The following is a 26,469-nucleotide window of genomic DNA, read 5'->3' on the forward strand; positions in this document are numbered from 1 at the left end:
CTGTCTAGAAGATCTGTCCACTGATGTGAGTGGGCTGTTAAAGTCTCCTACTGTTATTGTATTCCTGTCCATTTCTCCCTTTCGTTGTTAGTATTTATGTATTTGGGTGCTCCTACAATAGGTACATACATATATGTTGATTAGTGTCAAATCCTCTTCTTGTACTGATCCTTTTATCACTATATAGTGTCCTTCTTTATCTTTCTTTGTGGCCTTTGTTTTAAAGTCTAGTTTGTCTGAGTATTACAACCCCTGCTTTCTTGTCATTTCCATTTGCGTGAAATATCTTTTTCCATTCCCCCACTTTCAATGTATGTGTCCTTTGCCCTAAAGTGGGTCTCTTGTAGGCAGCATATTGTGGGCTCTTTTTTTTTTTAATCCAATCTGCTACTCTGTGTCTTTTGATTGCAGCATTTAATCATTGACATTTAAGGTAATTATTGATAGATACGTATTTACTGCCATTTTAAACCTTGTTTTCTCATTGGTTTTATACTTCTTCTTTGTCCCTTTTTCTTTAGTGGTTTAATGATTTTCTTTTGTATTATACTTATGTTCTCTTTGGTTTCTGTGAATCTATTGTATACTTTTGATTTGTGGTTAACCCTGTTTTTCAAGTATGTTACCCCCTTCCTATATCTATTTGCCTTAGATTGAGCCTATATTATGACTGCCAAACACATTCTAGGAAAAAAAAGTCTACATTTTCTTACTCTCCTCCCCCACGTTTTATGATTTTGGTGTCCTCTTTTACATCTTCATGTTCATCCTTTTGCTGTTCATTGTGATTATCATCACTTTCACAGAATTTTTTTTTTTTAATCTGTACTGGCTTATTTAAGTGATTTTCTTTCCACTTGTGACTTTCTCTTTTCTATAGATTCTTCTTTTTTATTTGGAGAAGACCTTTCAATGTTTCCTTTAGGATAGGTTTAGTATTGCTGTATTCTTTTAGTTTCTGCTTGTCTGAGAAATTCTTTCTCTCTCCTATTCTAAATGATAATCTTGCTGGGTAGAGTATCCTGGGTTGCATACTTTTCCCTTTCAGGACTTTGAAATCTTGCTACTCCGTTCTGGCCTGCAACGTTTCTGTAGAGAAATCAGCTGATAGCCTTATGGGGGCTTCCTTTATTATTAACTCTTTTTGTCTTGCTGCCTTTAGAATCTTCTCTTTAACTTGTGCCATTTTTATTATAATATGTCTTGGTATAGGTCTGTTTGGGTTTATCTTGTTTATCCTGTACCTGGATATCTGTTTCCTTCTTTAGGTTGGGGAAGTTTTCAGCCACAATTTTTTCAAATACATTTCGGTCCCCTTTTCTGTTTCTTCCCCTTCTGGAATTCATATTGTAAGTAGATTGACCCACTTTATCCCATACGTCTCTTATATTGCTTTCATTATTTTTCGTTTGGTTTTCTGTCTGCTGTCCTGATTGGGTGATTTTCATTATTCTACCTTCCAGGTCACTTATTCGTTTTTCTGCCTTATTCATTCTGTTGTTCATTGCCTTTAGCTCAGCTTTCATCTCTGCAAATGAGTTTTCTTGGTTCCTCTTTATAGTTTCTAGCTCATTTTTACAGTACTCTGCATTTCTGTCCACAGCCTTTCTTAATTCCTTCAGTCTAATAGACACCCATTTCAACAAGGAGATAATGAAAATACTGAAGAGGTCTGTTTCATTGTTTGTTCTTTCTGGGGAATTCTCTTGGTCATTTAATTGGGAGTGGTTCCTCTGTTTCTCCATTTTACTTACATTTCTTATATTGTATTTCTTATATTTAGTTATATATCTCTCACTCTGGCCTTGGAGTGCTGTTTATATTTAGGGGCGTTGCTGTGTAGCGTGTGTGGGTTTAGTATATTTGGTGCGAGGGTTGTCTTTAGTATGGATGCATGTAGCCTATCTCCTCAGCATGTGCTGATCATTAGCCCCTTGACAGGGAGTGTGCTGATGCCTGGTCCTGGGATTCTGGGTGGTGGTGGCAGCTCAGGCTCACCCCTGGAGCACATGATGGGAGCGGAGGTAGCGCACGACCACTCCTGTAGTCCAGGAGGGAGGTGGTAGTGGCTTGTGACTGCCCCTGGCGTCTGGGCAGGAGGCGGCTTGCTACTGCTCCTGGAGCCTGTGCAGGCAGTGTCCTGACCTCTGAGCACACACACAGGGGAAAGGGCTACAGTGGAAGGTCCTGCCCCTCCCCTTGTGCATCCCCCAAACAATGGTGCCTGGCCTCTAAGGTGGCCCAGGCTTCCTCCATGTGTACCCTCAGGTGCAGTCACAGTAGATTTCAGCCCCCCATCCCCCGCGGCTGTTTCTGCACAGCCAACCCCAGTCCTCTCCCCAGGTCTGATCTCCAAAGGCCAAGTTCCACCTGCACGGGCAGACATGTGTCTGGGGAGTGCAGGGTGGTGGCACTGACCACCTGTGCAGTCTTCCCACTGCTCTGGCTGCCATAAAACCAGCTGCTGCGTTCTCCTCTGAGGTTCTGAAGCTCCCCTTCTGTCCTGGCTAATCTTCCCACTGGTGAGGGGGCCTTCCAGGATGCAGGAACCTTTCCTCTTTCACAGCTCCCTCCCAGGGGCACAGGTCCTGTCCTGATTCCTGTCTCACTTTCTTTTTCTCTTTCTTTTGTCCTACCTGGTTATGTGAAGATTTTCTTGCCCTTTCAGCAGTCTGAGGTCTTCTGCCAGCATTCAGTAGATACTCTGTGAGAATTGTTCCACATGTAGATGTATTTGTGGGAGAAGGTGAGCCTCCCGTCCTACTACTTCGCCATCTTGATCACTTATCCATTTTTCCTTCTCAGGATTGCTTTGGCTTTTGGGGGTCTTTTGTGTTTCCATACAAATTTAAAATTTTTTTTAGTTCTGTGAAAAATGCCATTGGTAATTTGGTAGGGATTGCATCGACTCTGTAGATTGCCTTGTACTATCCTGTGCATTTCTTATCTAAAATCTTTGTTATTCTTCCTGGCACATCAGAAAATGCTCTGAACAAAGGAAGAGGTACTGACCCCAAAACTAGCCTGGAATAACAAATAAGGAAAGCTACAAGAAGCATGGGGGTTTCTCCAGGACGCCATTGGTCTTGGCCTGTGCAGCAGCAGAGTTGGGCACTTGGGCAGAACTGTTCAGCATGAGGGTACAACTTCACACACAAAGTTCTGGGCTGAGTGTTTAATAAGATCAGTTAGGTTCCTTCTGACAGCTGACACCTCACAACTTAGATGGCATGTCTGCAGGAGTTGAATAGGAACCATTTAAATCTATGTTGACTTTTTAATGGGGAAAAAAATCAGTTTTTAAACATATGAAGCAGTTAATCATCTCTGTCATGAAAAATCTCTCCACAGGGGCCCTAGAGTTCCCTGAAACAGTTATTCTATTACAGTTTTATGCCCTCTTACTTTCCTTCTTCTTTTAACTGAGAGGACAAGTCAGCAAGTTACATTAATAAATGAAATCCAATATCCTTGCTTTTTGTGTTATTCTTCATGTGAAAGTACTTTATAAACCATATAGCACTGTATAAATGCTAGTTATTATAAATTTATTCCACATGAAGCTAGATGGCTCAGAAACGGGCATATTCTTATTGCTTAGTTTAAAGAATCAGTCATTTTCATACCAGTTTAAAAGTCAAAACGTTTCATCATATTTCAGTTTTCAGGATTCTTCTGTACAATAAGAATCTAAACTGAGTTGGAAACAAATGAAGATGGTAATTCACATCCTCTCTACCTCAGTACCAAATTACACAACTACCACCTGGAGGTTCCAAAATGTCTCACGACCAGACACCGACCAACTACAGAATGTCCTGTCTGGTGAGCCGGTCATGAGCTGTGACCTCCTCCTAAAGGGGGTCAAGAGCAGGAACGCTTGAACACCAAGGGTGTGGCCTAAAGACTCTTATGTCCAATAAAAACTCAGTTTTACACTCCTTTTGTAGGAAGAGTAGGGCTTTTAGAAATACTTCTGGGATAGGGAAAGGCCCCACACTTTGACCTATTTTTTCCGGTGAAAAAATGCACATAAATCTAAGCATGTATCAGAGTGAATGTTGGTAAAGCTGTTCTAAGCAAGAGACTGACCACCCAATCTCATAGCTGGCCCACTGGGGAGCCTTTTGTAGGAATGAACAGAATAGCTTTATTTATTTTTGTAAACAGAGGTAAGTCTTTTCAGCTTTGTTCTTAATTTGCTGTGCTATACCCCGATGAAGGTTGCAATTGCGATTTTCCATAAAACAACAGAAAAGCTGCAGTACCTGGGCAGCCCAAGCCACATGACCCATGACGGGGACCAGCTGGCATCATACTCATTCTCGCTGACAGTGCTGGGCTGCTCATCTGGGCCGTGGGCGGCCTCCTCCACAACCTGCACCTCCAGTGCTCTCAGGGCCACCGTGGGCGACGCGGCGCTGGCCTTCAGCATAGCCACAGCCTCACTGTGACTTAAACTGGTCAAATCGATGCCATTGATATTCAACAAGATGTCACCTGTTCAAATAAGGGAGCAAGAAAAATGAGCCGCCAAGTGATTACTTCCCTGTAAATCCTGCCATCTGTAAGCTAATTAACAAAGGTTAGTTCCAAAAACTCAGATGACATAATAAGGGAAAAGACCATTTTTCTCTTTATAATTCTTAGAATACTGAGGAAAAATCCAATTCATGGACAACACTCCAAAACAATTCAAAAATTTTAAACAATTCAAAAATTTTAAATAATGTAATAGTATGTAGGAAAAGGTTTGGCTCGAGGCTCTGGAATTCAGTTGGGGTCCACATCATCAGCCCTGGTATAGCTGTGGACGGGCCCTGGCCACCTTCATTTCTCTTCTTACCCTTCCTTCCAATTAGAAAGTGATTTGATCTTTTGCTCTTAGAAGGGAATTTTTAATACATGCTACTTTATATTGATACGGTTTTATACATCTAGACAGCCCTACATAGTTCACTCAGTGCAATCATCTCAGTATGTAGAGAAGATACCCTTGGGCCTACACAAAGAAATGAAACTTGTGATTTGAACATGTCCTGCTTGAAGAAGAAAAGTAGTCTTTGTTGCTCTGCCAAGTAATACAATAAAAAAGAGCAATGAGGCTCATATAAAAGGTCAGGAAGGAAAGGATTCGTTTTATAGGAAGCACAAACGTTTGTACTAAGAAAGCCCGCGGAAAATCCTGCTCCCCCAATTCATCATTTTTCAGATTATTAAAGCAAAACATTCTCTTTGTAGGAAACTTCGAAAACATAAAATAACAAGAAGGAAATAAAATTACCTCAAATTCCACAACAGAACAAATAACTTTAAAAAAGCCTTCTGAAGATATAATTCATATACCATTCAATTAAAGTCTGTAGTTTTATGGTTTTATAGTCACAGAGTTGTACAACCATCATGTCATTTTTAGAAAATTTTTATCACCACCCCCAAAACCCTGTACCCATTAGTAATCAGTTCCCTTCCCTGAGTCCTAAACAACTACTAAGCTACTTAACATCTCTATAGATTTGCCTTTTCTGGATATTTCATATACATGGAATCATGTGGTCTTTTGTGACTGGCTTCTTTTACTTAGCATGTTTCCAAGATTCATTTATATTGTACAATGTGTCAGTATTTCATTCCTTTTTATGGCCAAATAATATTCCATTGTATGGATAAGTCAGTCTCTTCATCCATTCACCAGTAAATGGACATGTGGGATGTTTTTACTTTTTGGCTATTATGGAAAATACTGCTATAAACCTTCACGTACAAGTTTTTGTGTGAACATGCTTTCATTTCACTAGGAATGAGAAATTGCTGGGTCATATGACAACTGTTTAACTTTTTGAAGAACCGCTAAACTGTTTTACAAGACAGTTGTACTGTTTTACATTCTCTCTGGCAAATATATGAGAGTTTCGATTTCTTTACATCCTTGCCAAATGTTACTGTCTTTTTTTTCTACATTCAGCCTAGCGATGAATTTGCATTTCCCAATAACTAATGTCACTGAGTATCTTTTCAAGTGATTATTGTCCATTTGTGTATTTTCTTGGGAGAAATGTCTATTCAGATCAGTTGCCCATTTTTAAATTGGGTTGTTTGTCTTTTATTATTGAGCTATAAGGGTTCTGTAATCCCAAACTCCTAATTTATCCCTCTCCACCATGTTTCCCCTTCAGTGACTATAAGTTTGTTTTCAAAGTCTGTGAGTCTGTTTCTGTTTTGTAAATAAGTTGATTTGTATTTTTTTTAGATTCCCTATATAAGTTGATATCATATGATATTTGCCTTTCTCTATATGACTTCACTTAGTATGATAATCTCTAGGTCCATCCATGTTGCTGCAACTGGCACTATTTCGTCTTTTTAATGGCTGAGTAATATTCCACTGTAATATGTGCCACATCTTCTTTATCCATTCCTCTGTTGATGGACACTTAGGTTGCTTCCATGTGTTGGCTGTTGTAACTAGTGCTGATGTGAATATCGGGGTGCACATATCTTTTCGAATCATGCTGTTCTCCAAATACATGGCCAGGAATGGGATTGCAGGATATGGTAGCTCCTTTTTTATTTTTTAAAGGAGTCTCCATACTGTTCTCCATAGTGGTTGTACCAATTTACATTCCCACCAACACTGTAGGGAGGGTTCCTTTTTCTCCACACCCTCTCCAGCATTTATTATTTGTAGACTTTTTGATGATGGGCATTCTGACTGGTGTGAGGTGATATCTAGTAATTAGTGATGTTGAGCATCTTTTCACATGCCTTTTGGCCATCTGTAGATTAATAGACCATAAGTGCGTGTATTTATTTCTGGGCTATCCTGTTCCGTTGATCTATATTTCTGTTTTTGTGCCAGTACCACACTGTTGTGATTACTGTAGCATTGTAGTATATAGTTTGAGGTCAGGGAGCCTGTTTCCTCCGGCTCCATTTTTCTTTCTCAAGATTGCTTTAGCTATTCGGGGCATTTTGTGTTTTCATACAAATTTTAAAATTTACTGTTCTGTGAAAAATGCCATTGGTAATCTGATAGGAATTGCACTGAATCTGTTGATTGCCTTGGGTAGTACAGTCATTTTGACAGTATTGATTCTTCTGATCCAAGAACATGGTATATCTTTCCATCTGTCTCATCCTTGATTTCTTTCATCAGTGTCTTACTTTTCAGAGTGCACGTCTTTTGCCTCCTTAGGTAGGTTTATTCTTGGGTATTTTTATTCTTTTTGATGGAGTGGTAATTGGGATTGTTTCCTTAATTCCTCTTTTTGATCTTTCATTGTTAGTGTATAGAAATGCAACAGATTTCTGTGTATTAATTTTGTATGCTGCTACTTTATCGAATTCATTGGTGAGCTGTAGTAGTTTTCTGGTAGCATGTTTAGGATTTTCTGTATATAGTGTCATGTCATCTGCAAACAATGACAGTTTCACTTCTTTTCCAATTTGGATTCCTTTTATTTCCTTTTCTCCTCTTGATTGCTGTGGCTAGGGCTTTCAAAACTATGTTGAGTAAAAGTGGTGAGAGTGGACATCCTTGTCTTGTTCCTGATCTTAGAGGAAATGCTTTCAGCTTTTCACCATTGAGTATGATGTTAGCTGTGGGTTTGTCATATGTGGCCTTTATGATGTTGAGGTAGGTTCCCTCCGTGCCCACTTTCTGGAGAGTTTTTATCATAAATGGATGTTGAATTCTGTCAAAAGCTTTTTCTGCATCTATTGAGATGATCATATGATTTTTATCCTTCAATTTGTTAATGTGGTGTATCACACTGATTGATTTGTGGACACTGAAAAATCCTTCCACCCCTGGGATAAATCCCACTTGATCATGGTGTATGATCCTTTTAATGTACTGTTGGATTGTTTGCTAGTATTTTGTTGAGGATTTTTGAGTCTATGTTCATCAGTGATATTGGCCTGTAATTTTCCTTTTTTGTGGTATCTTTGTCTGATTTTGGTATCAGGGTGATGGTGGCTTCACAGAATGAGTTTGGAAGTGCTCCTCCTCCTGCAATTTTTTGTAATAGTTTTGGAAGGATGGGTGTTAACTCTTGTCTAAATGCTTGATAGAATGCTCCTGTGAAGCCATCTGGTCCTGGACTTTTGTTTATTGGGAGTTTTTTAATGACAGATACAATTTCAGTACTTGTAATTGGTCTGTTCATATTTTTTATATCTTCCTGGTTTAGTCTTGGGAGATTGCACCTTTCCTAAGAATTTGTCCATTTCTTCTAGGTTGTCCCTTATTGCCACAGAGTTGCTTGCAGTAGTCTCTACGGTCCTTTATATTTCTGTTGTGTTGGTTGTGGCTTCTTTTTTCATTTCTAATTTTATTGGTTTAGACCCTCTCCCTTTTTTTCTTGAGTCTGGCTAAAGGTTTATCAATTTTGTTCATCTTTTCAAAGAACCAGCTTTTAGTTTCATTGATTGTTTCTGTGTCTTTGTTGCTTGTGTTTTTGGTGTCATATCTATGATAACCATTGATTAATCTGTTGCATAATCCAAGGCCATGAGGGTTTACACTTGATTTTCTTCTAAAAGTTTTAGCTCTTACATTTAGGTCTTGGATCAGTTAATATTTGTGTATGATTTCATTTTTGGAGAAATAGCTTTCAAGACTCACTTTTCCATATGAACCAAGTGTATGGAGAATGCTGTTGTTACCACTACCACCCCCACCCACACAAATTATATAGTATCAATCAGTGGGGGTTGTGAAACTGAATGAATTAATCCCTAAAAACAACTCCTTTTTATTAAGTTTGTCTCTGCTCCACCTCTTCTGTGATCCTCCTCCCACCCAGACACCTTTTTAATAGGCAACAAGTGTATTTCAGTGAGATGATCCTTCAAAGTATCTGGTCTACCATAATGCTGGAAGCATAAATCTCTTAGAGGGTCTTTTCCAACATAAAATAATCCAACAGTCAGAGTAACTGTTAGAAAGATTATTAAGCTTCAGCAATTTCCCTTTACGTTAGGCATTTTTCTAACCTTATAGAGAGGCTTTATGCTTCCATTACGTACAGGACATTTTAAAGGATTTTAAAAAGCCATGTTTAATAGGAAACTTTGTAGACATTATTTTTAAAAATGTGAGTTGACTTTGGGAGATGTGGTGAAACTGTACAAGATCCTAGCTTACCTCTCTTGATTCTGCCATCACGTGCAAGGCAGCCATGAGGTGGCACACTGGTCACAAAGATGGGCAGTTCCCCACTTTTACTTCCTCGGCCCCCAGCTACTGTCATTCCAAGGGACTCGTGTGGTTCCTTCTTTACAGTAATGTGTTTTTCTTGGCATGTAACACACTGGGCAAGATCCTGAACATGAAAGGAATAAATTTATTGGATAATGAATAATATATATAGTTGAAGTAATGACAGCTAAAGTAAAAACATAACGTGGCAATTTTAAAGTCATTAAAAAAAAATCACTATAGAACTGAAAGCAATACACAGTTCTTCAGAGGCCCATGAGCCCTGTGGATCACAATGGCAAACTTTGGACTACTGTATTTTCACAGGACTATATATGGAACTGAAAAACTCAGGACTGTTGACATAGGGGAAGTCAAAAGTAAAATAAGCATAATTACCTTCAGCTCCCAGATGTGAAAGTAGATAATGCATTTGAATTTTAAGATTCTGAAGAGAAGCCAATTAATTTTACTTCCATTTTTCTCCTATATTCCTTGAGAGAAAAGTTGACATAGTATAAAAGTGTGGATTTTACTAACTGCCAGAAGAAAGCTACAGAGCTCTCTTCTGATTCTGACTAACAAGGGTTATTTATCAGAGCACTCAATCGTGAAGCAGGTGCAAATCTACCTTCAAAATTTGTGAAAAGATAAAAGGATGTGAAATAATTGAATTTCTGAAGTTAATAACAGGGAAATAAATCCCCAACAAACTATGTTCTCAGGGAAAAGCTATTTTTACTGACATTTGTTACTGTTACCTATTACTGAGATACTCCTGGAAGAAAAGGAGAATCTAAAATACCACTTTTCTGAACTAGAATTCAACAAAATCAAGGTGTACATATGCAATACGAATATTAAAATAACATTTATCGAAGGCTTAACTATGTGCAAAAAGCTCACAGCTTTACATGCGTCATTTTATTAATCTTCACAGTGGTCCTGAAAAGTAAGTACTATTATTGGCCCCATTTTATGGATGAGGAAGCAACTTAGAGAGGTCATGTAACTTGCCCCAAATCATACAACTGTAAGTTCCTGCATAGGGATTTGAGCAGATGCAAATATATAAACATATGCTTTGCATATGTGCACATAATATGTATACATATTGTTTATATGTACCCACACCACATGACTACTGTCCTGTTAAGTGTAACAGTGGAAGCTAATGTCTCAAAAGGTTTCCAACATTTATCAGCTCTGAGAAAATGTAGATAATAACATTAACAATATCAACAATAGAAATATGAGTTACCTTTACGGAATTATAACATGCCTTTAGTGACATTATTTGAAAGTGTTGACAAATCTGTGAATCAGGCCCTGGGACTGCAGGCCCATCCCCCTTGCTCTGGTCCTGGAATCCATGTACTCTTGAAATGTTATTAAGGGAACTACTGCAATAACAGCCTGGTGTTCCTAGAAAATGTTATGACCTAGTAGAAAACTTGGAAATGTCTTAAGGCAGTCTCCTGTTTAAAGGTATGAAACCTATCTTAGTATCCTTCAAAATTGGGCAAAACCCACTTTATTATGAAGACAACTCATGTAAACTCAGTCTTGAGTATATTTATAAGCAATTTTGGCTTGCAGGTATTTAATCAATTAAAGGTGGTTGTTTTATTCCTCTAGATGGCTCAGATATATATATACATTATTTTTTCCTCAGGAACCAAACCAGACTTCAAAGATTATACTCAGAACACTTCAAGGAAAGTTCTAAATCATACAGATGTTTATCTAAGCAGCTACTTAAGAGGCCTAGTAGCAGGCTAATGTACTGTAATTTTTAATGATGATTATAATCATCTGAACACGTTTTCTGGTGAATCTGTTTATTTTCCCTAGGAGACCCTTATTTTTCTAAATCAGGATTTTATATAACAAATGCAGTATATTAGTAGCAAATAGCTAACACTTGAAAGTACATTTCATGTGGCTGTTCTAACCAATAAGAGTTGCAGAGTACACAGAATAAGAATAAATTCAGCATTACTATTTAAAACATTGTCACAGAAAGTTAAAGACAATAAGAGCAGCAGAGTTGAGAGAAAAGTATGTTCCCCAAACAAATAAGCAGAGTTCTCTATATGGACGTTGGGATGACTAAGTACAGTTTTAAAAATTGTCTTAAAAGTCATGTCATAGACACTCGTATCTCAAATTATTGTAAAATTCAGTGACATAAAAGGTTCAATAATCAATTTTTGCCTTATATTGTAATTTTAGGAATATATATGTAATACATAAAGTAAGGACAAGCCATATGGAACTATTCAAAACTCCAAAACAATAACTCCTTTTTCATAGTCATCATCATGAAGGCAATATTATAGGTTTCCTTCATACTTTCAGTTCAGAAATGAGAACAAGTCTGTGGTTACATTTTCTTAAAAATATTAACTAAACCAAAGACCAGTGACAAGTCTATATACTTGAGCTCAGAAAACCAGATAAACCTGATGGGCGAAAAGTACTTGTGCCTTTAAGGGATGCTTTCTTAGGGTACCTGTGACATTCCAAAGGTAAGTATTCTCTCAAATACTGTACTTACATTAAGAAGTCATTTTAGCCCACAGGGAACTTCCTGTGGTTTTAAGCAGACCAACAGATGTTTTTGTTTAGTAACTTATAATTTTACTTAAAGAGAAGGACTTTGGAAGCTCATATTTAGCTTATATTTTCACACAGTTGAGTAAACATCATTTTAAAAATCCCAGCCTGGGACATCCATGGTGGTCCAGTGGTTAAGACTCCGTGCTTCCACTGCAGGGGGCACGGGTTTGATCCCACATGCCCAGCCGGAAAAAAAAGGAAACAAAAAACCAAAGAAACCCCAGCCTACCAGAAAGTGAGTTCAAATGAAGGAAACAATATCAAGAATGAACTACCAAAAAAAAGAAGAATGAACTACCACCCTTTTAAAATTTCTGCAACTAAAGTGAGACAGTATCAAGATGCTCAGCACAGGTAAATGACCTTGGTATATATTATAAAACCGGTAAAATACTGAAGAAGCAGGGAAAATCCTCAACATACAGGAATTTTAAAATATTTAGGGTAGTCTTCCTACACTATTCATATAACAAAAAATATGCTATACATGTAGCTGTCGAAGTCTATGAGTTATATGTTTAATATGCACATATCAAGTCTGTTGTAGGCAAGCTATCCAGTTGCTAAGTACAGGCTGTCAATCATTGTCTTCACTATGCTTTTTCAGTTACATAACCAACTGTCACCTTTAAATGAGTAAGCCAAGATAAACCCCACTTTCAAGCAGAACTAAACAAACCGAAGATTTTTCTGGACACTCAAACATTTCTCATCAATCACCTGGCAGAGGGTCCTTCCCCACCAAGAAACTCTACTGGTTGAGGGACTGAGACAATGCAGTCACTCTCCAAGGCAGCAAATCACGTTGCGCATCCCAAGCAAACACCTAGTGCACTTTCTCCAACAGAGTTAACAGCCCTCCTAAATCTTCCCAGCTTGTAATGATCATCCTTTGAGGGTGGATGAATTAAGAACCACAAACAAGGCACCTTACCTTATGTGAGCTGGGTCTGTTGTAAGGCAGCGGCTGTGCGTGGTGCTGGCTGCTCTGAGTTCCTGCTTCTCGGACAGCGTTTCCAGGCTGGGGTTTCCCTGGTCTAGCAATGGTTAAATTCACCCTCTCGCCACTAGCCTGGAGAAAACACACAGACACAGCTGCCAGTCATTAACGATGCTTCTCATTTCACAAAGCACAGGCACTCTCCACCGAGCCAGTGCCTTGCCTGGGGGTGACTGCAGGCACCCGGTGGTCAGAGAAGGGAGCTCTTCTCGTGAGCTCATGTTTCAAGACGTCTGCAGCTGAGACGCATGTGCACGGCTCTTGGACAGACTCTCCCCAAGCCCGCTTCCACAACAACCCAGGCAAAGCAAACTGCCCTTGTTCTTTCCCCATGATTTCCTGAAGGGTAACTTTCTTCTGATACTTCTCTGCCCCTTCAGGGTTGGCCTTGGCGTTGTGAGGGAGAGAGCAAAGGAAAGAATAAATGAGGAAGAACTGATTCGAAACCTGATTAAAATCCACTGCGACTTTACAAATAAATTCCATGGTGGCTATTTTGGAAGTAATAATCAGTGAAACTATGCACAGCTTTGTTTCTGTTTGCTCTAAGTTTGAGTCAAAAATAGGACATCAGCTTAAATAATCCTGGAAAGAATGATTCTAGAGATCCTGTATGAGATTGTACTTATATAAATATTACACACCTGTGTTAATTATCTTATTAGAGGTTTGTGACTATCATTTTAAATTTAGAGGCCCATTATCTATATCCATATATATTTTAAACGTAGATGTACATCTATTTTTAAAAGTTATTTTATCTTTGCATTTAAAGTACAGGCCTGATTTATTTGAAGGTGACTCTTGGTCATGACCACAATTCCCAATTGCATTATTACTCCTATGGGAAATTATGATGGCCTGCTTTCAAGGAATTGTGGTAGAAAGTGGGGACCTCCCCCATGATTACAGTCAGTAATGTTAAGAAATCACTATTTTCAGTTCTTTCCCCAAGTATTATTGAGATAAATTGACATACATCACTGTATTAGTTTTAGTTTTTAAACTGGAGAATAAGTGTTAATGTTTATGTCCATCTAAAAAACATTTGCTTATTCAAGCATTTTATTCAACTAAATTTCAAACAAGTTTCTCAAACTAACTGAAAGAAAAGCAATACGTGGCCAGATTCCCAAAGCACAGAGTCTGGGTACTTGATCTAAGGGGTAAATACAAAGCAGAATCCTGATGTTGAAAACTCTCACACTTCACATCATTTGATTGCACGGTGTGAAGTGGTGACACGCTCCATCTGTGACTTGACTTCAATGTACATGTACAGAATTAGTTTCATTACTGCTTACTACCTCATAACCACCAAATACTCTAATTAGTATTTCAACTTTTATTGGAAAACCCCTGCGTATGCAAAACCTATTATTAATAGAAACAAATCCTTGATCATTCTAGATTTTTTGAAAGACAAAATTCTGTGCATGTGATGGAAGTGGGCATTTAGGACTTAAATGATGGACCAACATTTGGGTTTAGGCTGACTTTAAACAGAAGGCACATCTAATATGTCAGGGTTTCAAACACAGCAAAAAAAGTTCTGTTAAATTCAAGATTTTTAAAAATGAAAGATGTTCAAATAACAATACGCTTAAGTCATAGTTGAGTAGTACACAATGCTGGGAGTATAAATTGGTATGATCTGATCTTTCTGGAGGGAAGTTTAGCAAAATGTCTCAAAATGCAAACAAACAAAACATGAAAGTCTGTCAATAGGGGAACATTGAGTGAATCAGCTAGTAAAGATCATGATGGGGTTCTACACTTTCATGGTAAGAAGTTCACAACATACTGCTGACAAAGTTGCAAACTCAGAATTTACAAGATAAGCACGTGTGTAAGTATTGTGTAAACTTGTGTCTATCTGTGGACATACACACTCAAAAGTTTGTAAGGATGTCCTCCAAACACTTAACATTGATATACCTTGGGGTGCTTAGACTGAATTTGATTGTAACTTCTTTTCAGTATTTTATCTTCAGTGTGCTCCTTTTTAGACATGCAATATGTGTTATTTTTATAATCCTCGATGAGACTTCATTTTTTTTCAAAAAGAAGTTGAGCAACTTGAGTTTTCTATAGTCTGGGGAAAATCATAGCACAAAATATGCAACTATTTGCATTATAAAAATCCAAATAAAATATATCATGAAAAATTTTAAATGTGTTTTCTACCTGTGTAACTATATTTTCTACATTTTGGTTAGAAATTTAGTAAGGACCATCTATTTAGGAATTAGTGTACTTTAACATTGCCTGAAATATATACAGGCAATATATTTCTCTCTTCCTTTCCATCTTACTGATCGGACTTCTCACTTCAGAAAAGTCCACTCGACTTGTCCACTCGACTTGCCTATTTGTTAACAAATCCCAAAAATGGATTAACTTTCTTCTTCTCCCCCTGCCCCCCACAAGATGAACTTGATCTCAGCAGTGCAGCAGCTGGCGTGATCCACAGGTAAAGCTCCTGGTGCCCCGAATGCTGCCTCTGATTTGAGGGGATTTCAAGGCATTCAATTTTTTTAAGCCTCGAGTCTATGAAATAAGACCAATACCTGAACCGCCTCTCAATGCAATATGGCTGTGAGCGTGTGTGTGTGTGTTTCCTTAAGGCTATATTGAACCAAAAAGTGGGAGAAAAGGCAGTAGGTTAAAGGGGAGTGAGACGTGGGTTTTCTTAGTGTTAACATCTCATTGTTATTTGATTCTATGTATATATATATATATATATATATATATATATACCTATTTTCGTGACTATCAACCGACCTTAATTCCAAAAGTTCGGTTATATTAACTAATGCCTGGTTTCCACTGGTAGTGTGTGTGGTGCTCGCTTAAACGCTCCCATTTTGCTTCACCCTCGTACAAGGCTGCAGGAGACAGCCACGTTAAACGCCACAGCACGCTGCAGAGCCTAAAGATCTTCTCGGATGGTTTTAATGTATCTGCTTTGATGCTCTTACTAAAAACATGTTTTTTCTCTAACCATGACTACCTCCAGAGATACTGTGAGGACAATGTTATGTGTTTGAAATGCTCTGAATTCCTTTAAAAAAAAAAAAAAAGGCACTATAGAAATAAGTTGCTCTGAATAAAAAGTGATTTTCCCCCCTCATTTTTATGGATTGTGCAGTAAAGGTGAGAGGTGAGTGAAGAGACCAGGTGAGCTACACCCTCGGTGACCACAGCTCCTTGGGGTCTCACCTTCTCCCTTGTGAAGTGTGGACACTGCCATCTGCCACGTGAAACCGTAGGGCCTTTCCTCCAGAAACAGCCTGCCTACAAGTTCATGGGTGTGCACACCAGAAGGGAGTCACCTGGGCTGAGGTTAGACTGGGTGGACTGTGAAGAATTAGGTAGCTGTGCCTGACTGTCCAACGAAGTCTCAAGCACCCCCTGGATCCCTGTGTCACCTGCTAGTGAGAACCAAGGCTGAGCGACGGCAGGAAGGCTGAGGGTCTGGAGTGGGCGCGAGGGGGGCTCACCTGGATGATCTGGGCAGCCAGCTCGGGTGTCCCGTGCTTCAGGTCGTGGCCGTTGACGGCCAGCACCCGGTCGTTGCCGCTCAGCCTGCCGTCCTGCGCCGCCAGCCCCCCTTCCAGCAGGTCGAGGACGAAGACGCCCGGCTCGTCGGTCCTTCGGACGAGTTTGATGCCGAGCTGTTCGGCAGAGTCCCGTTTGTGAAGAACCACCTGGAAAACCTCTTCCGGGGGCGAGCCGCCCACGGGGCGGCTGTGCGCGCGGCCGCCGCAGCGTCTCTCCCGGAGCACGGTGAGGTGCAGCGTGCTGCAGGGCTGCGACAGCACGGCGCGGGCGTGGTTGTGGGACACGCTGCTGATGTTGTGGTGGTTGACCTGGAAAAGAGGGTGACGGCCGAAGCGTGACAATCTTTTATCTTCCCAGCTTGTAGCAATGTTCATATAACGGTTCCGAAGGAAACTGACGTTGTGAAAATGATACACAATCGTTACTTACAAAGACAAGCACTCCAAAGACATTTTAAAACGTACAGAGTTCCTAAAATTAACTTATAGTGACTAGCATTAAGTAGAGAATAGTCGTCAAGATCACAGGCTTTATAGTCTTGAATGAGGGTCCTGGGTTCTGCCGTATAACTGGATAACCTCGGGCAAATTACAGAACTTGTTTCCTCACCTGTAAAACGTGTTTACCATCCACTTCACAGGGTCAGGAAGTGCACGACTAGACAACATCAGATGTGGCAAGTGCTCATGAAAGACTCGTTCTAGTGGAGCAGAAACTGAAGTTCTACTGGTTTACAAATTTACTTTTCCAAAATGAAATACACTTAAGCTAGAGAAAACAGAGTTTTAAGGAAAGTGGTGCACTCAAGTATACAGCCTTATATTAGATGAGTGACTTTTACTTTAAAGAAAAGCCGCTAGTCATAATTCCACTAATTCTTCGGCACACAAGTGTAACATGTATCTTAGAAGCATAATTTAATACAGAACACTTACTTATTAAACTTTATAACCTTGAAATAAGTACAGTGACGGATCCTTGGACCTGTAACGTCACTGAGAAAATATACCCACCTTCAGTTATTTACCTAGTTAGAGGAATTAGCACAGTTCTTGGTATTTATCACAGTGAGAGCTCCTCTGAATCTGCCTGAGGTGAAAGTGAGGGGGAACCAGCGCTCTGAACTTCGGTTATGTGACAGGCTCCGGGTGAGGTGTGATCACCTCAACTCCTTAAATTTTTTTCACATGAAACCTATGTGAAGCAAGGCCTCCCCCCTTTCTGTAAATCCAGGGTTGGTAGTTTTGAACACTGTTAACTTGAATTTTGTTGATTTGGGCCTGTTGGCATCTTTAAAAATGCAGTCATCAAATTCATAGATGTCATACACAAAGTTGCTATTCTCCCACGTCTGCAACATCTATGCATTTGGCAGCCATCCGAGGCCGCAATAAAAACACTGAATACAGGGTCAAGCAGGGAATTAAGGCAGTTTCTAGAAAAAACTACCCTGACATGAATCCATTAATCAAAAACCATCATTTCTGGCTCCTCAGCTAAGAGCTACCTCTCTAGGCGCACAGTTTTCCTTCTTATGTTCAGGTATATCACAAATGACTTTACGAAATATCCGGCTGAAGTCCAGCCACAGCCGAGTGCAAGCATGCAGCCTCACAGTATCCTTGTGAAGTAGGTGTGGAATATCCCACAGCTGGAAGAAGCGTTTTTCCTTCATGAATGTGTGGCGGCTGGCGAAAGGCAGAGAAAGCAGAGACCAGATAAAATACTGTCTCCAGGCTTCGTAAAAATAGCACCGGCAATAGTAAACTCTACCACTTCGGCTAAATGTGTTTTGTACCAATGCAATGAACATATGGCTGCAATTATTTTCCTTCAAACCTGAGCAGGCCTCAGTCACTGATGATGGACCAAACTGAAAATACCCATTCTTCATAATGCTTCAAAAGTTATATTATCTTTAATAGTGACACTGATGTAATTTATAACTATTTTTTTCCTTCAAACTGCTTAAAAGGCTGCATCACAAAAGGCCTTGAAGGTTATATGGGTCTCCTCTTCCAAGAGGCTATTTAGTAGAATAGGGGTGGGTGGGTGTGTGTGTGTGTGTGTGTGTGTGTGTGTGTGTGTGTGTGTGTGTGTGTTTAATGCGGGAAGACCAAAGCCACACCCTGTCACTGCATACAGTTTGCTAAAATAGAAGCACAGGCGGCTTGGCAGCTCTTTGCTCTATAAACCATCTTTACCACTCTTGGGGATTTTCAGATGGGCTCACTATATTATTTATGTATCTTATACAGGGTTGGACCAGGTAGTAAACCAGGTAGTAAAAAAATTCCAAGCAGCCTTATTTCCCAGCGTTTACTTTTGAATGACCATAAATACTCCACATTTGGGCAAGGGGCGTGGCTTTACTTACTGGCTCCAGCATACCAGTCAGAGGCCGAGCAGAAGTCAGGGCCCATAGTAGGAGAGATCCTTTTGAATCCATTAACCAGGTTATGTGTTCTTACTTTTCTTACCAATTTGAATCATTAAACTGGACTTATTAAGATGATCATTACTAGAGATATTAATGTGTGCCTCCATAAACAATAATAGTGCCTTGGAATTTCTACAATGTAAATTTATAGCTATGAGTTAATTTCCAAAATTGTAGTCAATAATTTCAGGTAACTATAATTTTTTTTTTTTTTTTTTTGCGGTACGCGGGCCTCTCGCTGTTGTGGCCTCTCCCATTGCGGGGCACAGGCTCCGGACGCGCAGGCTTAGCGGCCATGGCTCACGGGCCCAGCCGCTCCGCGGCATGTGGGATCCTCCCAGACCGGGGCACGAACCCGTGTCCCCTGCATCGGCAGGCGGACTCTCAACCACTGCGCCACCAGGGAAGCCCCAGATAACTATAATTTTATTTGAGTTGTAAGGATTCAGTTATGTTACTAAACACAATTCTCTAAAATAGAAGAGTAAAAGGCCCGCTGCTGAAATATATTAGCAAATAAAGCCTGAAAAACTATTTAACCTCAATGGTATTCAAAGAAATGCAGATAAAAACAAAGCATTTGGGGCTTCCCTGGTGGCGCAGTGGATAAGAGTCCGCCTGCCGATGCAGGGGACGCGGGTTCGTGCCCCGGCCCGGGAAGATCCCACATGCCGCGGAGCGGCTGGGCCCGTGAGCCATGGCCGCTGAGCCTGCGCGTCCGGAGCCTGTGCTCTGCAACGGGAGAGGCCACAACAGTGAGAGGCCCGCGTACCGCAAAAAAACAAAACAAAGCATTTGTTTTTACCTTTAGAACTTAGAAAAAGAATGAGTAATATATACAAATGTTAATACCCAATGCTAGTACATCACTGGTAGCAAAAAAGAAAACACAAAAATGAATGTACACATTAACAGAGAGGCTGGAAGTGGGAGAAAACAGGAGAGAGAAAGAACGCTGTATGAGCTGCAGACAGGAGCAACCGGGCTCTCCTGGTCTGGGCCGCCCGGGTGTCAAAATGTCAGGGCAGCCAGCAGACTCGGACTGCGAGCTGGGAAGTCGGGAACACAGGGAAGGTTTTGGCAGCCTGGCACAGCCAGAGTACTAATGTCACAAAATGACAGCAAATACAGCATACAGTAAATAGCTATCTTTTACCAGTAAACACAGTGAAGAGCTAGCTACGGTGTGATCAGGAAGCTGATTTTATATAAGCGGGACTGGTTACGCTTCCTGTAGCCCCTGTTTCTTCTTAGTATTTAGTAAGAAACAAAACCCTGCTAGAAAGCTCAGTCTGTCAGCCTTGCTAAGGGCAATGAAGGAAGGGTTTGGGGCCCGAGTGTGTTAAAGTGGGAATAACACACCGTGAGGGGCAGCGTACAAGTGGGAGTGGAAAAATTCCTAGAGGGTCCAAGTTTTGTTTTAATAAAGGAGATGGCTATTCCCGACAGGATGTTATATCCAAGTCCACTCTTCTACTGATTCAGCAAGTATTTCCTGTGCTTATGACATGCACAGCACTATGAGAAATCTGTATCATAACTGGTACTGTTAGGGTGGCTGCAATCACCGTAGAAAGCCAAGCCCATTTGAATAGTTCACCGTGATTATACGCCAAGAGCTGAAGAGTAAAGCAGTGAACGTTGTCAGTAATTCAAGTAAGGAGAGGTCAGAACGGGCGAGAAGGGCTGAGCAAAGCTCTTACGGATGAAGGGGGACAAGCCAGCACGGTGGGACAGCCTGGAATCGGGAGTGAGGTGGCAGCAAGAAGACTGCCATGTCTGGCTTTTCCACTGGATTATAAATTCCACGAGGACTGGGGGAGTACCTTGCTCTTAGTTGCATTCTCAGTGGCTAGTACAGTGCCTAGAACATTACAGCTGCTACACGTGAAGCAAAAAGGAAGGGTTAAGATGAAGATGACAGGCTGTGCAAGGGACCACAGAGGACCGTGAATATGAATCAGTCTGGGTGTGACGCTCTAGTCACACTTTCCCAAGGAAAGCAGAATTACAGATGTATTAAGCTGGCAGTGATTCTGTCGGATTGAAGAGTGGAGAGCTGGGCGGCAGGGACGTCTGGTGGCGTGTGTACAGAGTTAGACACAGCAGTGGGGGCCTGGACTGAAGAGGGAGCAGGGAAAGGGGGAGTGAGGGGTGGGTGTCAACACATCATGGTGAGGACCAAACAACGAGGGAGGGAGGAGTCCTGGAGCTTGGGTTCCTAGAAGATGGTTTTCCTTGTGGGTATTTCTTCTCTCTCCTTCTGGAGGTTACTATTTGTTTTAGCTTCAACTGTCATCTACACTTGTATGACTCAAATACCCAGGCCAGTAGCCACAGAAGTCCAGTCCCATACAGAAGAATCCTCCCCTCCTTCTCCCCTCAGCCCCGTGTGCCCTCTAAGAAAACAACACCTTGTCCCAAGCTAGTTCTTTTCGGGGAATAGCTATTTTTTCTTAAATATCATCTTCTGACAGAGAAGGTGAAGGTAGCACCAAGGGTTAACGAGTGGAGTGCACACTAGGGAGCCAAGGAGACAGGTATGGTTTCTGAATTCCAGCGTAAATCCCATGGTAGTAATCAGTGTAGTAGAGGAAGGTAAACTAGACAATGCAGGTGATGGGTGGATGAGAACACTGGACCTGGGATCAGAGGATGTCAGCATGGGTGGGACGGCTCTGAACCAGCCAGCCCTGCAGACCAAGCCGGGAAGAGCCCAGCCGGCCCCAAGAGCCCAAGCACTGCAAGCACAGCCACACGCGGGACTGGAAATAAAGTAGGGAGAAAATCTGCATTCCATGCATGTGGGGAAACAGGAGAAATTACAGATAAGTTCTGACTTGTTTTGCATGTAATAGCAGTAAAACTAACCTACATACAACTCAAGTTCCACAGTACCACAATGTTCTGTTTTTTTGTTTTTGTTTTTTTTTTGCAGTACGCGGGCCTCTCACTGTTGTGGCCTCTCCCATTGCGGAGCACAGGCTCCGGATGCGCAGGCCCAGTGGCCATGGCTCACGGGCCCAGCTGCTCCGCGGCATGTGGGATCTTCCCGGACCGGGGCACGAACCCATGTCCCCTGCATCGGCAGGCGGACTCCCAACCACTGCGCCACCAGGGAAGCCCACAATGTTCTGTTTTAAACTTATGAATAAGAACAAAAGAGCGCAAGTTAACACAGTAATTAAAACGGATACCTGAAGAATCTGGTCTCCAGCAAGAAGTCTCCCATCTCTGGCGATTATCCCATCCCGGTAGACTTCCTGGATAACAATGTTAATCAGTGGCGTTTCATTGCCACCCACAATGCTAATTCCTAGCTGAATATAAGGATTAGACCGGTGAATTTCAATTGTGGTGATTTCGCCTTCTGGTAAACTAAGTGGCTGCTGTGTGGCTGCCAAGTTAGAAATGAGAGAGAGAAATAGATGGAAAGAGAAACATTTTATATTTTGGTTATCATCTTCAGGTAAATAAGTCATCTTACATTAGTAGATGGTAAAGAACTATGCAATACCGCTGGATAAGGAAAGCAGAAGGACAAAAAGTATCTGTTAAGATTATCTAAACATTTCTTGTCCCAAAGGTGATCAGCGAATTATCACAAATGGCTACTACGTCTCAGATCACGAGGGGTGGCAGTGATCTGATGGAGTAATAGTAAGAGAACGTCATCTCGACCTAACTGACAGAGACGGTTTGGTCGGCAGAACACGTGTAAACAATGCAAAGAAACATAAAGACGCCTCTGTGGTATGTGATCACCACGGGGTGAGAGAGGAGTCCCAAAGGCTCTAAGAAGGGGTGGCTCTTGGAAAAGGGTTATGGCTGGGGCAGGGAAAATTTGAATTTGTAGTAAGATTTGGAATTCGTTCAAGAAAAGTATATTTAAAAATAAATACCTAGAGCCAACCATCAAGACGTGCCCAAGATCCATGACTACAGGCCTTCTGTTCACTCCTAGTGGCTGTACAGTCAGATTCGTGGCGGCCACCAGAGCAGAGCAATAGTCACAGGCATGGCCGTGGGGTCAGATATACACCCAGCCCTTCCCCGGCGGCACGAGCCGACCAATTCGTCTCAAGATTCAGGCCTCTCCTGTCACAAACCAGCTCCCAGCACCGTCAGCGGCATTTACTCAGCTAACGAATGGGAAGGGTCTGGCACACGCGTGACACAGGGAGCGCTTAATTTGTGGTATTATTTTTGTTGCTCTTGATGTTGTTGTTTTCTTAGTCAAGAAGCAACAAGCGTTTGCACAAACACCCAGTAAGAAGTAGGTTAACAACCAGTGAATCATGGACTAAACAGAAGAGAAGGGAAGGGTCACCTTCCTCAGAGTAAGTTCCGAGCTCTGCTTCTAAACTGCAAACTGTCAGGCTTGTGCACTTTAAAGGGTGAGTTATGTACTATGTGGACTATATCTCAAAATTAATTTTTTAAAGAGGAAAGAAAACGCATGTTGGGAGAGCAGCAGGGAGTGGTGGGGAGGAAGGCAACGCCCGGTTTTAGAAGAGGCGAGGAACACAGGCGGCCGACACGTACTGTCCCCGGTAGGGCTCTCCTCGAAGGCGGGGTTGTCCAGGCCAGGCTCCTCCGTCCAGGCGGGAAGGGACGCCGATGTCAGGGTCGGCCCTGAACAGTCCGCTTCGGGTGATAAAGTAGCTGGAAGATCTATGACCGTGGTTCCATTTTCATTCTCGATCTCCGTCTGAGCTTTACTAGTTTTCCGTCTCTCCAGGGCAACTCTCTGGTGAGAAGCTCCAGGGCATCTAGAAAGAGAGCGTCAGGTGGTTTCCAGATGACGTGAAAGGAAAAAAAAGTGATTAACAGTTTGTACCACAACGAAACACTGGCAACGGCTTCTACGCAAAAAGCACCTGGAAGTACCCACAAGCATTTCCACTCAAACGAAGTTCTTACCACTCCACAGAGCAAATTTAAAACAAGGCATTTGCACAAACGTGTACTCGGGAATCTATCAGTACCAGAAATAACACACACAGTGTGGCACACCAGTCCAGTTCTCCCTGCACTGTAGGAATCATCCTGAGGTCCTGATTTCAGAGCCCCTTTTTACAGGTTAAACGGCTGGACCACAGGAGTGGAAACCAGCACCTTCCTCCACAAGCCCCCTGCGTCCTGCCTTAGACCCTGAGCACCCTGGTGCCTCTCCGCTCTCACACCCAACACTGCACATCACCTGTTAGTGGGTGGAAATACATCTGAAGCTTTACCACTTGCAGGAAGGCACAGCAAAGGCTCAAATTTATGACAGGCACGGGAGGAGAGGAAAACATATCTCCTGGTTTGTAAAAACAGAATTGCAACAGTGGAATTACAGATATGCTATGAAACTTGAAGAATATATTTCTAAGTACTGGGGAAACTTACATAAGCACCAAGAAATAAGGGCTGTTAACTTGCTTGTTTTTACTTACTTAGGCCAACAAAGGGGCAGATATATGTTTGTTTAAACATTTAAAGAAAGTCTTTATACACAGATGTTAGCAGTGCTGCAAGGTGCCAGTTCTTTCCACCTGACACCCTGACTGGACAAAGTGACGAATAATGCCCAGTTGGAGGAGCGGGTGGAAGAACCGGGGATTTGTACAGGAGCCAGGCCCACGTGCCTAGACCCCGACACAGCTCTACAGACCCCACCTACTCCTGCTGGGGTAAGAAGTTTAGGAAAGGGTGGGCAGGATCGGCGACAGTCTTGTGGCTAGGGCTGCAGACCTTCATTCAATAACAGTATTCTTAAAAATCTAAAATTTCAATCAAAATTAAGGACAGAATTCAATTAAAATTGAAAGCTATTCCTCAATGATAAGAGTAATAAAATTTCCCTCATGAACTGGAGATTTATTTTAGGTCCTGGATTTCAAGTTCTTGAAAAGGATCATTATGAAATTTCTTTATTCAACACTCTCTCCGGACATGCTTTCTCTTCACCTTGCTAAGAAGGGGGTCCACTTATTTTCTTCCAGGGAGTGTTTCTGCAAGGGCCTGGCAAATATGTTTGAAAATGATGTCTCTGAAAAAATTACTTTTGTCAAGTAAGCATATTTAATTAGAAATGCATTTTAAAATATTTTATTCAACAAAAAATTGACACTAAAAACTGAATCAGAAAAATTACTTTCGATTAAGAAGACAGGTAATGATTTAGTTCTCAAAATATGTATCATACACAAATATCTGCACGGCCAATGGCTAGTCTTTAATGGAATAGAAGGACTAGGAACAGGAACTGAAGAGGAAATACAAACGATGTGAACACCTGGGAATGAGCATAACAAGCAACTAAAAAAATCCTACAAACTAAATAACCGTAAAGGCTAAGATATAGTTATTAAACATGGAAAAACAAATTTAAAAAGCAAAACTTAAGATTGTTAGAGAGGTGAAGAAACAGGTATACTTAAGTTCCCAGTAGGGCAGCAAATCGTTAACAGGAATTAAAGATATTAAAAATGATACTATGTAAAAATATGGAAGAATGATCCTACCCGGCAATAGAGGAAGGTTACAGAGGGAACCTTCGGGAACACCCGTGTTTAAACACGATGGAGCAGCTGAGTAGACTGAGACAGAACAACCAGACAAGAGTGTCAACAAAGAAAAAGCGGCCAACTGTGCAAATGCCATAAAGGGGGCAAATAAGATAAGGGCCAAAGCACTGGTTTGATTTGGAAATTAAAAGGTCATGGTGACCTTAGAAAGAACACTTTCAGTGATGAGGGCGACATGTGGGATCTTCCCGGACCGGGGCACGAACCCGTGTCCCCTGCATCGGCAGGTGGACTCTCAACCACTGCGCCACCAGGGAAGCCCTGTGCATCTTTTTAAATGGAGTATTTAACAATAACAACACAAACCGCAATTGGCATAGGGGGATATAACTGGGATCATTCCAGCAGGTAACTGAGTGTAGCAGGAGGCTAGTTTGGAGGCTATTACACATGATTAAAAACAACAGAAAAGAAGTGCCTGCACCACTGAATGACATCAAGGTAGGCATGGGCTCAGACGATGCAGGTGGAAGTGGAGCCCTGAGACAGTGGGCTGCCCTTAACAAGGGCACTGGAGGCAGTGTGACCTGCCACAGGCTGAGGGCTGTGCCCCCCAGGCAGGCTCCTCTACATGCAGGTGTGTCTTTACATTTTTCCTAAATAAAGCCCAAAGGCTCTTGCAGCACCTACAGCCAAACTGAGGGACTTTTCCTTTCCTGCTGAAGGTTATAATTTTATTCCACTATTCTGGCTCTCCTTATGGAGGAAAACCACATATGAACTAGCTTGATTTATGGCATGGTGGCATCATTCCCTGAATAACGATGATTCACATTAGGAAACACACAGGGTAACAGAGCATACTGTATTACTGGTAGCAGTACTAGGGTTAGTGGTGGTGGTGGCAGCAGTAATAGTAGAGGTAAAATCAAATGGGGCATGATAAGTGCCAACAGAATGCCAGGTACTTAATGCAACTCAAAGAGCGTGAGCATCTTAGAACCAAGAAAAATGATAAGAGTTACGGATTACAACATGCAAACATCACTTTAAGTGACATCAGTGAAAATGTTAGATTAAGGGTATCTGAAAAGCCTCTCTTCCACAAAGCAACGCGAACATTGGC

General features: G+C 41.4%; 1 protein-coding gene and 1 long non-coding RNA gene across 6 annotated transcripts in view; one reads left to right on the forward strand and one right to left on the reverse strand.

The window, feature by feature from the left end:
* The window catches only part of LOC116743132, a 31,036-nt gene extending 17,681 nt beyond the window's left edge, over positions 1–13,355 (forward strand). Inside the window, exons 5-6 of the long non-coding RNA XR_004346689.1 lie at positions 11,981–12,178; positions 12,956–13,355. This is a non-coding gene — a long non-coding RNA (uncharacterized LOC116743132). The remainder of the gene's footprint in view (positions 1–11,980; positions 12,179–12,955) is intronic.
* Positions 1–26,469, reverse strand: part of LNX2 (ligand of numb-protein X 2) — an 82,305-nt gene that overhangs the window by 8,370 nt on the left and 47,466 nt on the right. For 4 of the 5 annotated variants that reach the window (XM_032611394.1, XM_032611396.1, XM_032611397.1 and 1 more), the window contains 6 exons: positions 23,374–23,600; positions 22,026–22,225; positions 16,328–16,696; positions 12,759–12,896; positions 9,149–9,326; positions 4,269–4,500 (listed from right to left, as the gene is read on the reverse strand). In XM_032611394.1, coding sequence (XP_032467285.1) covers positions 4,269–4,500; positions 9,149–9,326; positions 12,759–12,896; positions 16,328–16,696; positions 22,026–22,225; positions 23,374–23,600 — 1,344 coding nt within the window. Of the gene's footprint in view, positions 1–4,268; positions 4,501–9,148; positions 9,327–12,758; positions 12,897–16,327; positions 16,697–22,025; positions 22,226–23,373; positions 23,601–26,469 lie in introns of those variants that run through there. The other variant, XM_032611398.1, reaches the window with a different exon arrangement.

Source organism: Phocoena sinus, chromosome 18 (genome assembly GCF_008692025.1).
Source record: "Phocoena sinus isolate mPhoSin1 chromosome 18, mPhoSin1.pri, whole genome shotgun sequence".
Lineage (NCBI taxonomy): Eukaryota > Metazoa > Chordata > Mammalia > Artiodactyla > Phocoenidae > Phocoena > Phocoena sinus.